The 18,191-nt window shown below is 40.4% G+C and overlaps 1 protein-coding gene across 1 annotated transcript in view; it reads right to left on the bottom strand.

The window, feature by feature from the left end:
- Positions 1-1,714: 1,714 nt before the first annotated feature.
- LOC128080616 (transmembrane protease serine 11A-like) overlaps positions 1,715-18,191 on the bottom strand; it is a 42,359-nt gene continuing 25,882 nt past the window's right edge. The window contains 11 exon segments of the mRNA XM_052683000.1: positions 1,715-2,708; positions 3,122-3,264; positions 4,053-4,318; positions 4,555-4,735; positions 5,603-5,641; positions 6,482-6,645; positions 8,680-8,747; positions 10,462-10,577; positions 11,606-11,729; positions 17,320-17,335; positions 17,337-17,428. Coding sequence (XP_052538960.1) covers positions 2,547-2,708; positions 3,122-3,264; positions 4,053-4,318; positions 4,555-4,735; positions 5,603-5,641; positions 6,482-6,645; positions 8,680-8,747; positions 10,462-10,577; positions 11,606-11,729; positions 17,320-17,335; positions 17,337-17,410 — 1,353 coding nt within the window. The 5' untranslated portion in view covers positions 17,411-17,428 and the 3' untranslated portion in view covers positions 1,715-2,546.

Here is an 18,191-nt window from a genome sequence, read left to right as displayed (position 1 = left end):
AGAAACCAGACAGAAAACTTGTTCCAGCTGCTATGATGAAAACTGGAATCCAAAAAAAGGCTCCCAAAACACACACTGTGTAGGTGACCGTTCCTCTATAGCCCCTTTCCTGGCAACCCTGCATTGGTGCTCAGCATTAAGGTGAATCATGTACTAGATCTCTCCAGCTGGATTCTCAGAACCTGGAAAATCAAAGCAAACACAGAGTTCTTTTTCAGCTTTGTGTGCACTACTTGGAAAGATTACACACACAGAAGCCCTCTGCACAGAAAAAAATGCTTAACGCTTTCTCATTTTATTCAAGCACAACTATAAAGTTCAAAAGTTAAAAAGAAATCCTTTGGACATCTACTTACCTGTTTTTTGGAAAACAGTGAAAAAGCTGAGATTTGCAGGTCTAAAAATATGTTCCTGAATTAAAATGAAATTTGTCCTTTAAAAACCCAAATCTGAAGTGCTTTGGGAACTGAAAAGTCCTGGAGTCTTATAATAATGCTTTTCTTTGAGGTGACTCACTGTCTAGGTATAGTTACCAGCCAAAAAAAAAAATATATATATATTACATTCATCATGCATAATATAAAGGCAATATAATTCAAATTCAAGTTCTGCTTAAGGCACTGAAATGAGATTTCTCTGCTTCAAACCTATGGAACCACTTTGATACTTCTTATTCCCCTCCTAAAACTTACGCCACCCAACTTTTATTTTTGGATCACGCAGCATTCCATATGAAAAGCTTCCTAGAAAGGACATTTTAAATGCTGGGTCTTCACAACATACACAAGCACAGAACAACAGCCTCAGAACCTTCTCCTTCATACAAATCTTTTTTGAGAGTCCGAACACCCCACACCTCCAGTAAAGACAAACCATAGTTCACTGTGCTTGCAGGCACCTAAATCACAGGATGTGTAATAAAACAATTCCATACACTTGATGGGTTGCAGCTCTGCTGTGCAGGGCTTAAAGCAAGCTGCAAAGATTCCTAGTATTAACACTGATGATGTTAACTACCTGTACTGAATTTGGACAACACTTTAATTCTAAGAGTATAATCAGTGAGGGCCTCCTATCCCCAGATCTTTTAACTTTGAAGATGCCAAAAACTTTTAACTATGAAGATGCTTCTTTGCTCATCTTTTCTGACCTGGCTTGTCTGCCACACTGGATCAGCTTTGGTTGTTGGCAATGTGGCTACTATTTCCTTTGCTGAGTTCTTCCTCTGCTGACCATCAGAAGCAAATGAGTAATTCCTGTATCTAGCAATTAAGATCACTCACTGTTGTTCATACTAGCAACCAGAATAAAACATTGGAAATACTCTGCAGATGCATTAAGGAAGGCATCTTCATCAGAAGTAGGCATGTTCCACTTCTAGGGTATAGAAAGTTTGAGAAACATCAGCTCCTGAAAATGAAGGTAGAGAGACTGTGAAATTCATGAGATCAGATGGGCTATCTATGGTCTAATCAATAAAACACAGGCATTAATTCCTGACAGGAAAAAGATCTTTACTTTGACTTATGGCTCATTCTTTGTTCTGAAGTAGACATGTAGATAAGATATTTCCACCACAATTTTTTTTTTTTTTTTTTTAACGTAACTGAAGACATACACATGAACTTTTCTATATTAATAAGACTTGAGGACACCATTCATGAGAATAAGCATGTTTTGGAGATTGTGAAGGTTTGTAACAACCATATGAACATTGCCAAAAACAAAAGAGCTTAGGACTTTATTAAAAACAATACAATCTGGAAAGTTTTAAAATGGAATTTCATTCAGTCAGATATTTAAGTAAAACAATAGACTAGTGTGAACACTAAGTACTACTTGATCTCAAGTCCAGAAATCACTTTCATGGCAAATGCTGTAGTAGGGGCTCTTCATAAGAAGCAGGAAGTGGACACATTCAAGGGCGGTGCATAGAAGCTGGCTTTTCTCAGCGATCACTTTTTCAGGACAACACAGCAAAAAATACTTCTGAGTTCACTTAGGTAACTGTATGACATGATACTAGGAAATGAAATTTCTCTAAGCCATCTTCTGTTCATTATTAGCATAGATATGCTCCATGGAACAATGCAGGAAAAAAGCACAGCAGTCTTAAAGTCAGGGGTTCAATGGTAGCTGGTCTACAGACAGGCAGGGCCTTAGAAGCACACAGCAAATGGATGGGTCACATTTTAGTTGCAACTGTTTTTAAGATCCTGGTAAATGGATTTGTGGGCTCGTGCTTGGCCCACAAAGTAGCAGCCATAAGATTTGGACACAGAGAAGAGGGTCTCTATCCCGCACAGAAACCAAAGTCTTTGCCCCTTTGACAGAGTACTTCCTGAACAAACTGCTGTGTCACATGATTGAGTTCATTCTTTTCCGGTTGTAAGCCAAACCAATTTCAAGTCCTAGACTACTCCAAGCCTGCCAGCACTTGATACATCATCACGTGCCAAGGCAGAAGCTGTTTAGAGGGTAACCACAGAGCAGAACGTGTTAGAGGAATAGCCCTTCACACAGCCCACAAAACTTAACCGCAGGTTTCAGATGCCGGTTTTGGAAGCAATCCAGTCTCGATAAAAAGTCACTCGCGTGTACACTCCTGGTTTATCTGCCTTGCCACATTCATCACCCCAGCTCACTATTCCCACGAGATACCAGATTCCTCTGGAGTTTGCCTTCACCAGTGGCCCACCAGAGTCACCCTAAGGAGAAAAACATCAGCAGACGGGAACAAAAAGCAAACAACATTCACTTCACTAATGCAGGGAACATCATATTGTTATGTTACAACAGACTGAGACTTTTCTCTAGATCACAGCTAAAAGTTTACTGAGAGGACAGAGGCTGACAGCCTGTATCTACTACAGTCTCTCCTATCCTAGACCATTACATCTGCATTCTCTCAAAAGCATGCTATAAAAAACAAAAACAAAAACAAACAATAAACATCTAAGTGCAGATCACAACCTAGAAGCAATGAAGCTCTTAATTTACATCTCTGAAGATCCTGAACCCCATTAACAAAAGACACCATGGGAGAATCTTACTTATTATTATTTCTAGGAAAAGTCACTTTCCATCCCACCTATTTCTTCTTTCTTAAGATGAGACTTACCTGGCAAGCATCCACCCGTCCCTCTAAGTATCCAGCACACAACATCCCTGGTGTTATCATTCCAGCATACACTTGTGGTCTATTACAAACTGCAGTGCTAATAATTTTTACTTCTGCTTGTCGAAGCTGATTAACACTAGGGCCTAGAAGAAAAAGTGGCATTCTAAGATATGCGAGGATTAGGAGTAGCCAGGCTTTCCTAGAGCCTTCCTGCCATTGTCTGAAGAATGTCTAAATAAAGTTATTTTTGCCCAAAGTCTTTCACCCACTCATCCCAAACACAACTTCTTCCCATCTTTCACTCTCAATTGATGGTCTTTAACGTAACAGGCAAAGGGATTTTTGTACATTTCAACGTTCAATTCAGCGATTGGCTTTATTGTGTATCTTTGATGCCAACAGAAATACCCATTTGATTAAATGCAAAGCAAGTTAGACCATTACTGTACATTTCAAGAGTCTATCACGAACTACATCTTATAGCTCAAATTGCTCTCCTACTAACACAATTAGTCTCATCATCTCTAATCTCAGTGACATTGGCCAATTTGAATCAAGCTCATTTGAGCCATTTGATGAACTGAAGCCTGAATTAGGATCAAAGAGATTAACTGACAAAAATTTATGACAGATCTGTGACAGACATAACTGAAAGGTTTGTCTTAGCTCAGGTCAGAGGATTAGGCCAGTGAGAATGGAGAACAGAATGCATTTGACCACTTTGATGCATGCACCAACAAAAAAACTGCTCTTAATCCTATAAAAATATCCTGCAGGAGTTTTTCCCTAAATTCCAAGCCATTGATCAAAACAACTCCAACAAACTAAGTCCACCAGTGCAAAATAAATCAAAGTCATAAAATCAACAATAGTCCTGTTAGACATGTCTGAGGGGAAAGGAAGCCTCCACAGGGAGTAAAGAGAAACTCACCATCATTCCTCAAAGCTCCCCAACCTGTGACAAAACAGGAAGTATTATCTTTTAATATGTAAGATGCTTCAGGAAGACAGACACTGTGCACATCACTTGTGAACTCAATAGAGGAGGCAAGTTCCACAACAGCTATATCATACTCATGATCAGGGACAAGGCTATTGTATTTTTCATGAATGATAATTCTTCGGACATATCTTCTCTGTTTTGGAGGCCTCAACAGAATTCCAAAACTAGCAGTCCATCTCCGAGGTTCTCTTCCTCTGAAAAACATTGGCAATTATGTCACAAACACACAAAAAAGATTTCCACAGAAACACAGCTTTCTGTTTAAGAAAAATACAACATGGTCAGCTTGGTCTACAGAACAGAGAAGAGCCAAACTTCATTGTCTTCCAGCAGATAAAGACATTAGCGGTTCGTGAAAAGTCAGAGTAGATTTATCAGAGCACCCATAAGTTGTAGGGCTTACAAGATCAGAAAGGTGCCGATAACTTACGCTTTAAAGCAATGGGCTGCAGTCACTAGCCATGTATTACTGATCACTGAGGCACCACAGTAATGTGTCCCATCAAGCTGAATACTAGCTTGCCATGGCCATTCTCCGTCCTGCGCACGTTGTCCATCTGTTATTCTTTCCACTCCTGAGAAGGAGAATCCCTCCTTTCGTATTCCACAGACTGTCCAAAAAACCCCAAAACAAACAAAACAAAGGCAGCTGTGTTAGCTGATTGAGGAAACCCAGGGTCTGCCTATTGGGGAGGCCCATATGGCTGCTGGCACAGGCACAACAGGGCAGAGCTGTCAAGAGACAGCCTCCACCTAAAGCAGTGCCTTCAAGAGCAGAGAAATTAGGTGCTGTTGTCACAAGGGTCTCAGGATAGATATGATGTAAATGAACATTGGTAGAAATATTACTAGTTGTCAGATACACAAAGCAGTGAACTTCCATGGCAATGGAAGGCTGTATACCTGTAGAGAGAACAGCTTACCAGCTTAGGGCAGAGGCAGGAATGGATGCATATACAACAAAGAAAAGTTCTAAACTAGGGCTTTGCAGACAACAGATTGTCTGCAGAAAAAAAGATCTGGCATGACCATTTTCAGAGAAAGCTAGGACTTTCCTTAGTGCTACATGTACAGAATGTTTGGAAGACACAACTTGGATAACATTTTAATGCTCTGATTTTTCAGTCTTGCTAGTTGTATTGGGTAACCGTCTCTCATCCAAAAAGATTTTCAGCTCACAACAGCTGCAGTCCTCATGCAAAGCTCACTGAGAGCAACTCATCTACTTACCATAGCCAAAACTAAAGGCAATCCAACTTGATGGTGGTGGGCTAAGCATAAACACTGCAGAGCAAGCAAAACTCCAAAAAGAAAAAAAAAAAAAAAGCTAAAACCGTCTCTGGCTCATGAATTAGCTACTGTTCTAGTAGCTTAAAAAGTTATTTTTCAACTTGCATCTCAAGCTTAAAAAAATCTTAAAAACACTGTACTGATGGCACTAAGTCCCTTGATGATTTCTGTAAAACATTTGTACTTACAGTTGTTTATAAGGTTATCTCCATTCTCCTTATTCAATTCTGAAATGAAAAACAGAAAATACACTGAGGATATTTCACAATGCTATGTGAAATCCATATGAGATTTGAGACAAACTGCTTATATCCAGCAAGCAAATGAAATTACTTGTACTGCTGCTTGCAATAACAGTACGGTAAAAAGAGTACTTTGCTCTACTAAATAAGTTCTGTTATGCTTCTGGTTCCTCACTCAAAGTGGAAGGCTAAAGGATACATTTTTTTTGTTTAAAGCTAAAAAAAGAAAAGCAGTAGTTGACCAAATAGGCTCAAATAACATCTGCATGTGGTGGAACCTATGCGATACTAAAGCCTGTATGAATATGTTGACATTCATTATGGCAAGGTGGTCATAGATCCTCAGTACTGGGCTTGACTGGAGCTAAACTGTAATGTTATTGATTTCTTCCCTACAAAACAACCCACTGACAGATTCTGGTGGTAAACAATGACAGACTTTTGTGAGAAGATTAGTGTACAAGCAATGTTTGGTTATTTATGCTTGCTACAGCAATCTGGCAAATATGCAAAGGAAATGACAGATGATGGAGAAAGGAACCATCTCAGCCTTGCATTTTTTAAACAGCTTGAGGACTTCACATTTAAGAACCTAGTGACACAGATTCCTCTTCAATTCACTGTCTGCCTTAGCAAAGTAATCTGTGAACCTGGGTTACAAAGCCAGCCAGTAAGGCAATATGGCTTGCCCATACCCCAAGTCTGAAAAATGAAAAGGAAATAGAAATCACATATATTTGCGCAGTTAAGTGAAACTCATCACGCTGAATGAGGAAAGTATGAAGAACAAATTCCAAGCTATAAACAAAAATCTAAGCCACTTGCCTGTGAGTTTAATGGTAGACTGGTCAACATTCAAGAACGTTGAGCTTATTTCAAGTCTTCTACGTAACACACTGTAGACATGACTCCAGCTTGTTGCCTCACTGTCAGCTGAGGCAAATTTAAATACCAGAGCAACAGATACAAGCACTCCACCAGGATCTGGGCTGCAAACCAACATAAACAAGGTGGCGTCATCTCTTTGCCCACTAAGCCTCTGTGACCTGCTTTATGATGTCTACCTTCCTTATATGGGAACAGGTCCAGTCTGCACTGATGTGCAGAATGAATATCATAGCTGTACACAAGCAAGGTAGGATGACGTATGATAGCAGGCAGCAAAAGGCCTGGTTTATACTATAACAGTGATCAGAGAGAATCTTCTGGGAGGAGAGGAAGGATCACTCCCTTTAGAGTCTATGCAGCTTAGTCTAGACCTACAGAAATTAAAAAGGTCTTCTGATACTTCTTTACATTTGAGTTACTTGTCAGTTTATGAGAAAGTTCCTTTGGATCCAGAGAAAAAATCTTAATGATTTATGTTATCAGAACAAGGCATGATCACTTAATATCAGTATAAAATATGAAGCCCAATATTTTAGACAAACAGTTCAAAGGAAAACCAAAAGAAACCTAGAGGCAAAGACAGCAGAGATGCAGGTAAGCTGATTCAGTGCTCAGTTGCGTGAAATAAGGTGTCTCCAGTGAAAGTTTATAGCCAGCGCACTGTTCAGTCAGCCTAAAAAGTAAAGAGGTTGCTTGAAGTCTACTGAAAATTTATAATTTCAGTTAATACGAATGTATGGGAACTGCTGAATCATGGCCTAAACTTCTGATTGATCACCTGAGGCGAGCAGTGAGTCAGCCATGGGAGCACAGGTGAAGGCAATTCACCTGTGCTGCCGGAAGGGGTAGAGCCCAGCTCCACCTCTCCTAGAACCATTTAAGAGCTGACTAACAGTAGGAAAGGATTTCTTCTGAAGACCCCTCTCCTCTGGAGTTTTGCAGCAAGTCCAGAATGTAGGTAAGCTTTCTATTCTCTTTTTGTTATTATAATCTGCTCTGCCAAACTCTCATTTTTTTCATAATTATAACATCTTAGTATTCATTGACTATACAACGGAGTATGGGAGGTTTACAGAAGAAACCAGCAGTGAAAAAAAATGTCAAGCAGCTTAAAGAAATAACCACATAGACACAGGTAAAAGCAAGAGAGAATTTCTATGTGATTCACTGCTGATAGGACAAGGAGGAACAGTTTTGAAAAAAATGAAGAGAGACTTAGAATAGACAACAAGAGGAAATTCTTTACACAGAGGGTGTTGAGGCAGTGGAGCTGTTGCCCAGTGAAGCTGTGCATGTCCCAGAGATGTTCAAAGGCCACATCCGAGGTTGGATGGGGCAATGGACAGCCTGCTCCAGTGGGCGGCAAATCTGGGAGTCTGGACTGAATGGTCTTTAAGGTACCTTCTAATCCAAGCCTTTCTATGATTGTAAGAGAGTCCCAAAGTGCTGTGGAAAAGCACATTTGCAGGAAGCATGGCATTCTTCACTATCCAGGGAAAAATATTCCACAGCAGATTTGGGCCTTACAGAAATGTAATTATTCCAAACCTAAATCAAGTGATGGTTCTTACCACTGGCAGAAACACATGCATGGAGAAGGGAGACTTATAAAGTCTCACAGAACCTCCGTATCCATGTCTCAGACTTGCCTCCTTTCTTCTCTCTGCAGATACCTCACACTGGAATTTATTCCTTCATATCTTTGCTAAGATGGGGAAGAATAGTCACCTCCTGCTATACACCATGCAGGGCAGTAAATACCAGCTTGAGTTTCTACAGAAAACATAATGTGGAATAAAGAGCTGACTGGATCACACAAGCACTTAACTAGCAGCAAAAGCTGGGATCACCTCATTTTCATTCATTTACTGCATCACAGCCACAAAGAACTAGTGTTCAGGTAATCAATCTGCAGAAGTATATGGCCAATTTTCTCTTCCTTGCTGATCTCCAAAGTAGTGTAAGCCCTCAAAAATGTTGAAAGTTCTGGAGGGAAGTGATAACAAGCCAAGACTTCAGATATCCAGCTAGCGTGATCCAAGCATAAGCAACCATGTACATTCCATGTGGTCAAGGGATAGGAAGGAATTATATTAATCCCATTTCTGCTTTTTTCTGACCTTCACGTTACTTACCTTAGAGTGACAACATGGGATCTAATGTACTTGCTGCTCAGAAAGGACCCCTTAAATACTTTAGACATCTGTTAAAGGAAAAAAGTATATCAAAATACACCTGTAATACATGCATCCTCTCAAACTGGAACAGTCTTGTGAACCCCTAATATACAAAAACTGCCTTTGGAGCCCTATTTCTATATCAGAGCTACTGCTGAACTTCCATTGGAGATTGCAGAATTAAAATAAACAGTCGAGTTAGCAAATCTGTCATATTCTCCAGGCACCTTTCCAATTGCAGGGTTGCTGGAACAGACAGCACACATGCTTACTATCTGCTTGCACACAGCAAGGTCTCTTTACCACTACAGTAATATTTAAAAGACAGCGCTGACAAATTTACAGTGGAGCAGAGAAGAACTGCTTGTATAATTCCTCCTTCCTGAGTGCAGAGGCAGCAACAAGGAATTTAACACTCCCTGTTGAAAGCTAGAGTCAGAAGATGACTGGGGAGGATATAAAGATGATTGGAAGATGACTAAGAAGGTTGTATAGAAGAATGAGTCAGATTCTTTTCAGTGGCGTCCAGTGGCAGGACAAGAGACAATGGGGATGAATTGTCTGATTTTATGATCTAGGGTGAATTTGTTCTGAGCCAAATCACATAACAGCTCCCAGAAAGACATGCAGTCCCAACTTTCTGCTTTAAATAAGTTACCAGGACTGCTTTTGCTATTTTCTCCATATAAGCCTTTCTTACTGTACTTTGTGCACCTTAGAAGTAATTTGTCTCTTTCCTGTACCACCTTAGTTATCTAGTGTCTTGGCTGAAAGGAAAAGAAAGCTATGCTAAGCAACAGTATGGCTGCCAGTACACATGTGCAGGGCAAACAACCTTTTACAGCTCTAGTTTTATACCCTATATAGACCCAACTGGAACACTGCATCAGAGTTTGAACTGTTCCTCTGCTAGGCAGTTGAGCTTTTAGTTACTGATTTCCACAGTATAGTCCTTATTTAATAGGGGTGACCTGCAATTTTTGCGCCCAGATCTCTAAGTACAGTAAGTAATAGCACTGGAATTGCTAGGGCAGAATCCATGTCACCAGCCAGTGAAGAATGCCCTTCACCAGTTGAATGCTATTCCTGCGCTGATACATCCATGACTGCTTCCAAATCCTCCTTGATTTGGTGTAAGGATGTACAGGATCATTCACTGCTCTCTTTGCAAGTCCTGTGCAACTGTGGCAAAACCACTAAGCTCGTAGTAGTAGTTAGGCATCTAAATCCTGATTATTTCTAAGAGAACTAAACATTTAATATTGATGAGCTCAGCCTTGATCACACTGTGCTATTTTTCCCATCCACTCTAAGCAGCAAAACCACCACCAGGCTGCCTGTATAAGATTTGGAAAGATAGGTACCATAGAAAAATTGCAAGGCATGCAGACACCATGATATTGAGAGCCATATGCATGACAGACTTCCAATAGAGTTCTTCAACCCCAGCAATTTCCCAAGTGTTTAAAATTTAACGTTGTCATTGACAGTTTCTCTGTTGGCAGTAGCAGACTGGATAGTCTAAATCACTAAACACAGGTGAATGGCAGAGCCAGAGAAGAGACTCCACTTACTCCAATGTTTAATTCTCCATCTTTTGCCCTTGGAATAGCCTGATATAGTCTACATAATCTAGGTACATGAGCATGAAGCACAATCACCCCTGACTTATTTCCAACCACATAATTGTAGGACTCTTCACCATAGGCCAGATAGAGACAGAGAAACAATTTAGTTTACCATGGTTTCAATCTCTTGGCTCAGGTATCTGAATTCCTCCGTCGTTTGCTTTCCATACTGAAGGTCATATGGGACATTGGTGATAAGGAAAGTTGCATTGTAATATCGATCCTCATCTACATAAGAGAGGAAGAGGACAAGTTGCTTCATTCCTTCAGTATGAATCAGACACTCATAGCTCTGTGCAGGACACTGCATAAGACTCCCAGACTCTGGTTGCATCACTATCAGCTGTGGCCAAACTCTGGACAGCACAGTGAGGCAAGGGGGATCTGGGACATCTTGCCACACCACACAGCTAAGGACTTACCTCCACCCTTACAACCATCCCAAGCAGCTCTAAATTACATCCACTACAGATCTTCTTTGAGGACCATCAGACTAGATGCCTTCTGGCATATTCCTGCCCCTCAGAGGCAGGTGGCCCTTGCAGAGCAGTTTCACATTCACTCAGCAGCTGGGGTTAAGTTTAAAATCTGTCTCTTGGGTAAAGGCTGATGGCCCTTACAATAGAGAATTAGCAAAAAGCTATTTGCAAAAATAAGCTACAACTCTGCCAATACATTGTCTAGCATCCTATGATTATCCATGGCCTTGCTGAATCTTGGTGAGCAAAGACAGCAACACAACTAGTTCTGTCACAGCAGGAGTTAATTTTAAAACCCCTCACCTGCCTGCAGTAAACTGGGAACAGAGTGACATCTCTCAATTACTACTAAAACAGAGTCCTTGGCAATCAGGACTCCAGAAAACTCAAGCCTCTCTCTTTTTGTAATGGTGTACCAGATTGTTTCTGCAAAAATCTTGTTCAAGACCAAGATTACTATGCATACATCATCTGAGTGTTAACACATACTTCTGAGCTTCCATACAACACACACAATTATTGCCTAACCATGGATAACCGTGAAGGTAGTAGGACAAGACAAAATGAAAAATGGACAAACTTTAAATCCCCATTCAAGTAAGTGATATTTTAAGTATTCTTTAAGGATTTCCAGTCAATACAGGACTTTAACAGGATCTAATAAGTTCCCATGCAGATTCTATACCCTCAGTGGATTTCATAATTAAATCACTGGGCAGGACTACAACAACAAGCGAAACACAATAGATACTCAAGACAACAAAATAATCCACTTACAATGGCACAAAAAATAAGAAATCAAGCCAATGACGAGGGCCAGACCAATTATCACTGACACAACGATGACAGCTATCTTCCATGGCTTCACATTCCTCCCTCCTGAGTCCATCTGAGTCAATATCTGCAATGGAAAAGAAAATATGTAAAAATTCAACTCTGTTAAAAACACAATAGCACATCCCGAGCAAAACTGTACCTGGCCCAGCTTAACTCAGCTCACTGACACAGACTCACAGAAACAGGTAGGTTGGAAAGGCCCCTGAATGCTAGGGGTCTGAACTTCTCAAACAAGCTCCCATTAGAGCAGGTTTCCACAAGCTTCATCAGGTTTTTAGTATCTCCAAGGACAGAGATCCCATAACCTCTCAGGATCCTGGTTCAGTCTGTGATCACCCTCCTCACAGCAAAAGCTTTTTTCCTTATATTTAGTAAGAATTTCCTGTGTCCCAACTTGCCTGTATTTATTACCTCACATCCATCTCTGAGAAAAGCCTGAAGTATAGTGCAGGTATCTCTAGTAGAGACTATTTCCCATCAAGAAATATTACACAGATTTCAAGTACAGTTGGCTGCCCAGACAGGCGCTTAAACTGAACTTGACTGTAAGAATTCCTGGCTGACGTGGTAACTTCTGCACTCTGAGATATAAGAGATGCCATAAAACACAGTTTTGAGTTATTTTTCATTGTTATGAGTAGTAACACGTATTGGTCTCCTACCGGGTTTAGGTTTCTTCTCACCAAAAGCATGCATACATTGCAAGAGACAGTGTTGTGGCAGTGTTGTGCCAGACAATCTGACAGAGGAGAGAAAAACCTACCAACATGTCAATACATGGCAACAAGACCCAGTCTTAGTGACACAGTAAAAGCCAACAACACACCTGAGAAAACGTTGGGAATCTGACTCTTGTGGATAAAGGAAGAATGAGCCTCCTCCTTCCATTTATTTCCTCTTGTGCCACCTTAGGCAAGAGAACACTAGGAAAACTGCATCTTCGCTTACGTTGCTGTATAATGATGCAAAGCCTTAACTGCCATTATTTCAGAACCCTAGTAATTCTACAGTGTGCTATGTACTCATTGTCAAGCCATGCATTGAGTCTCTACATTGTGGCTGGCATTAGTATAAGTTGTTAGAAGAGCATGTGGAATAATTCCTCAAAGTGACTGAGGTGAAACACAGCAATAGCAAGCTCTGAGGAGGAGGCACTTAGCCTCCACTAAACCAGGTTTGCATTTGCATTGTGGGTTCGACACACTTGATGTTATACTCCCCTTTTCAGGCCTTTGGCATAGTCATTTCTGAACAACACCTGAGATCAAAGGAGGAGTTGTGAGCAGACAGACAGATGGAGGGTTCACGTTTTCTCACCATGGAGTAACAAGGCAGCACAGTGAAAGCAAAAATGAGCCAGCAGAGCAGGATAACAGCAAAACCTGCCAGTAGCTTAAGATGTGCATTCAGAGGACAGACCAGAGTCAAGGTAAAGGCACAGTGCACAAACCTATGACAGCAAAGAATAGTGAAGTCAGGGGAGCATGAATGGAGTTCTACACTCCACCTTAAGGGTGAGAAAGTTGAGCAAAGCTATGAGGAAGGCAAGGCAGGAAACACAAATCAGGAAAAGAAAAAAATAAATGGTAAAGCCACAAAAGCAGCTGAGATGTCTGCACACAGAGGTGTTCAGCAAGAAGGGATAGTTGAAAACAACTCACACAGTAATCTCCTCTCCCAAAAGTTTGGTTTTAGCTAGTGAGTGTTGGTATGTATCCCAGAGTGTTTCTTAGGAAGGGAAGCAGGAAAATTTTTATGCTCTCAAACAGGTATTGTTCACTGCTAAGTTTTGTTGCAAAAGTTTTCTGCAAATCTACCTGTCTTTCCACTAGACAGGCTTAGTTTTTGTTGGAAGGTCTGTGCAAAGCAGATTGCAGAGCATATGAGAGCTGCCTCAAAGTCTGAGCTAATCAAGATTGCTTCCTATGGAATCTCCGAGTTGCAGTGGCACCTAGTATTCAGTCCTAAGAAAATAGTTTAAAGGAAGCACTTGATTTCTATATTCATACAGGTTGTTACTTTGTATATAGACATGCAAACTAAAGCAGAAACACCTCTTCAAATCCCAGTTTCCTCTCTTTAGAAGGATGCTCTTATCACCACCTTGCTAAAGAAAGAACTGGGACAAGAAAAATCACTTGTGGAGTGAAAATGCCACATCCCACCACCTCCTCATGTTTACAGCTTCTACTATACATCCTTCAGCTGTGCTACTCAAGTGCAGGACTTAGATAAGCAAGCAGCATCTACCATCTCTGTTCACTTCAGCAGCAGACCTGCAGGTCACCAACTGTGCAAAGGCATTGGGAAGGAAAAACTCTCTGTTTAGAACTTTATAAGAAATAATCTTTAGTCATCCATTCCAGGAATCAGACAGCAGAGAAAAGACGGCCTTATTTGTCCCAAAAGCAGTTATAATCTTTGAAGAAAAACTTGAGTAGAGGCAGCACTAAGCATGTACTGCTTGCACTGGAGCAGCACAAGGCTGACTATGATGTTAGGAAGAGCCAGCTCTTGTTCAGATTACATCCACTCCGCACATTCAGTCAGTAATCAGATATTACACCACCAACCAGCATCTGGCAGGGATTCCTGTTCCTTGGACTGCTATCTCTGTAGTTAAATAGTTCAGTGGCAGGTGGACCCCTATGTTCAGCAATCAAAATTATGCATGATCTTCTCTAGGCTTCAGTCACCAAGAAAACTCTGCTCCACCCTACTACGCACCCTTGGCTAAAGAAACAGTGACTCCTCTGTGGTGCCGAAGAATGCAGAGGCAGAGATGATCTGATCACCTTCACTTAACAGATGCATCTTTTCCTTATAACATACATCAATATATATTTTTATTATTACTGTCCAAACTACAGCAACCTGCCATTTCATTCTCAGGAGAGAATTCCAAGAGAATTCAGGAAACACCAATACACTTACCCTTCAGCACAGCAGCCATGTAAGTGAGAGCATGAAAATAACCTTTCTTCCTCAAAAGTAATCCTTGAGAGATCTCCACCTGGAAGGCTGAATCCTCTCCCTGCTCTGAAAACTACCTCCTCACAGTCTATAACAGGAGGCTTTTGGTCTGTACTATACAGCAAAATGTTTCAGAACAAAACTCTCAGTGGGACTATGAACTAATACCAGACCTCCTCTAGCAATCAGTGCTCATTAAAAAACACTTCATATCCAGGAAGACCACAATGGTCCAGTGACTGTAGCATCTGACAAGCTCTTGTCATGGTTCATTTAGGTCTGGAACGTGAACTATTATTCTCATACTTTACACATCTTTGTTCTGCACCAAAGAAAGCATTTTGATGACTAAAAAGTTATCACATATGGAAAAAAGCCATCCAAATGAACTTCAGAAACAACTCAGTTCTGTATAAACACAATAAAGGTGTGTTTATACATATATAAGCTCTGATTAAGATATTTTAAAAATAAGTAAAATGTAGCAAGAAAAAGCTATATTAATAGTTACTGACACATCATGAAACATTTGTACTGAAATTTTACTGGAGTACTACTTTGACCTTCCTTACAAAAATCAATGAGAGAATGGATAGCATTTCAAGTTGCCATCTCTTCTAGTTGAACTACTATGTTTTACCTCAATAACATCAATTCCAAAAAACTGATCTACGTTAAATGGAAAACAGTTCAGACAAAGAAAGGAAGTCAAACTGCCACCTATGTCCCCAGAAAAGGGTCTAGGTACTGGGTAAGCAGGGAAGGTTGCCCTGCTATGTTTTAGGAATCTGCCCTTGATTTTTTTCTCATCTCTTAATTTAAGCCTTCATAGCACTTCTTACCTATATTTGCTTTCAAATGGATCTAACATATTCGATTTTTTTAAGCAACATCTATTTATTCAAAGTTTTCTGCCAAGTTTGGCATAGAATAGGGTTATATGATTATAACCCTTCCATTTTGCCATCTGATCTGCTACTGTCTTCTTATAATACATTTAGTTCAATCCCTGCTCAATGATATTGCAGTACTCTCAGAAAAGAATATGGTCTCCAAACATGCAGATGAGGGTCTCTCCATACTTAAGTCATGCCCAGTTTTCCATTCTAGGATTCAGGCACAGTCCCACAGTCACTCCAATTACTCTTCATAGAAATGGGGTGTTTCACAAGACAACTGAACAAACTTACCTGCTGGCTCGGTTAGTGCAACATTAAACTATATCCCTGAAGCAACCTTCTTTGGCAGGATGATTGGGAACGGCAGCAACTAGAGTATGTCTGGTTAACCCCAGAAGACCAGTAGCAAAAGCACTGGCCATGCTAAAAATGCTAATTTCACTCCCACCTCTGCCATAAGCAATCACATCAATCTAGTGCTTTTCTTCTACTTCTCCCCTTAACTGCCCAACTCTGCTAAGGTCTTGTTGCTTCTCAAGAACTCTCTATAGCTAGGCAAAGACAACAGCTTGTCTTTCAGAAAGATTCAAGAGCAGCAGTTAACCTCTGGCATAAAGTCTAAGACAATAAAAAAAAATGCTGCTCATACAGTCTCCCCTGATTATTCAATCAACTTTGCAATCAGCACAAAACGTTTTTGTTGTTTCTTTCTCTCATCCATTTTTTGTATAGCTTTTAGGAGATTGTAAGTTCTATAATTATTTGGATAAAGCCTGCCTACCATACCTGTACAACAAAGTATGTGGGACATAACAAGGCTAACAACTGAAATGAACTTTATTAATAACACATTTTTCTGTAATTGACTGTCACAGCCAACATCTTGGGAAAGATTCTCCTGTTCTGTAACAAGTTTTAGGATAATTAAAAAGGTACATCCTTAAGGACTTTACAGCCTGCATGAAGGTATGAGAGGTCACTATAGTGTAAGGGAAATTAAGTACTTAGCTACTGAACACAATCAGTTTACAATATGGTTCTGCAACTTCTACATCATTTTATACTTTGGCCATAGGCTACTACCTTATTCTATTAGTTCATCAGTTGCAGAATATAGCAGTAGGTCTCTGATTTTCAGCTTCTGGAAAGAACCCTGTCTGCCATTCCTCCCCTTTTCACATTACTCCGGTAGTGAAATACTAGACAAGTAGTTAATGTATCCATGTTTTTTTCTGCCTGACTTTCATTCCAAGATAGGGTGGTGAAACAGTGTGGTACAAGATTTGGTTCACTTCCAAGAGGATTCTGCACATATTAACACTTCACTGACTGCAAAAAAGTCCACTAAAGTAAACAGAAACACAAGAAGCTACTTTTACGACTTCAACCTACTTACCATCTCATACCATGCAGTCAGCAATTGGGACTTCAACACATTAACTGCAGCAGCAAGAAGTGTAGATCAGAGTTACAGCGTAGTGAGAGAATTCTCACTTGCCCCCCACAACCCCCTGTGGCCATGGACCACCTTGCCTTACCACTGATAGAGGAGCCAAGGAGTTCTTGGAAAACAAATGCTTTTTGGGTGAGGAGAAAGGGAGAAGTATAAGGATTACTGATGCATAGAAGGGAGCCCAAATCAGAAATTAGCTCAGAACTAGAGCCATTCATTCTCCAACCCCCACCTTGGTCAAAGCCAGAAATTGCCCAAAAAATCCATATGCTATATAACCATGCTGCACAAAACTACCAAGTAGCAAGTTAGATGGCTGTAGCACTCACCTTTGAGTACCAGTGAGGTCAGGAAGAGGGTCTTTTGTCTGAGAGATGTACCGTCCTGAACTCCACAACACACTGCGCAGCATCTCAGCATAGACTTGAGGCTTTATCGCTTGAATTAGGAAAGAAAGGAGTCATAGGCAAGTCAGAACAAACAAGTCCAGCAAGTCTCAGTGACAGAGGCTTACCCAGTAGCATGATTCCTCCCCTAAAACAATAACAGTACACTTCTTTCATCACACCTTTCATCCAGGAATCCCAAAGCCTTTTCAGAGCATTAACTACACACCCTGCAACACCCCAAATCAGAAGAGACATGAGAATTTTGTGAGGATACAAAGCTTATTTCCTTCTTTGGTATAATTAAGAAAAACAAACATACAAACTGAAAATATAGTCAGGACCAGTACGAAAATGTTGCTTGTGTTAGAGAGACAGTGTTCAATCTGAGGTCAGATAAAGAGCTGATGTATATTGATGAAGGCTCAGTTGCATTTGCCCTAGCTGCCTTGAAAGGTACTATTTGGCCAGATAAGAACTTGAGTGCAGTTGCTGTTATGTTGTCCTCATGTCTATGTTTCTTTCATAGCTTCTTAGATGTTGATTTTGATTGAGACCTCCCAGCCACATTCTGGAAAAAAAATCTTCTAGGTTACATGTGGTATTCGTGTCTGCATAGGCATTTCTACTTGTGCTAGTTATGGCAAGTTAATTGGGAAGTCAATTACCACAAGCACAAACTAACCTAAGGTAGCATTTCTCAATCTTAGTCAATTTTAACTTTACTAAATTCACTCAAAAACATATGTCCACACAACCTTATGCACAGATTTGTTCCAGGAAACCAATTTAAAGGACAGAACATCAGAATAAGA

Source organism: Tympanuchus pallidicinctus, unplaced genomic scaffold (genome assembly GCF_026119805.1).
Source record: "Tympanuchus pallidicinctus isolate F22 unplaced genomic scaffold, pur_lepc_1.0 scaffold2, whole genome shotgun sequence".
In the NCBI taxonomy this organism is placed as follows: domain Eukaryota; kingdom Metazoa; phylum Chordata; class Aves; order Galliformes; family Phasianidae; genus Tympanuchus; species Tympanuchus pallidicinctus.
This window is presented reverse-complemented; position numbering and strand designations above follow the sequence as displayed.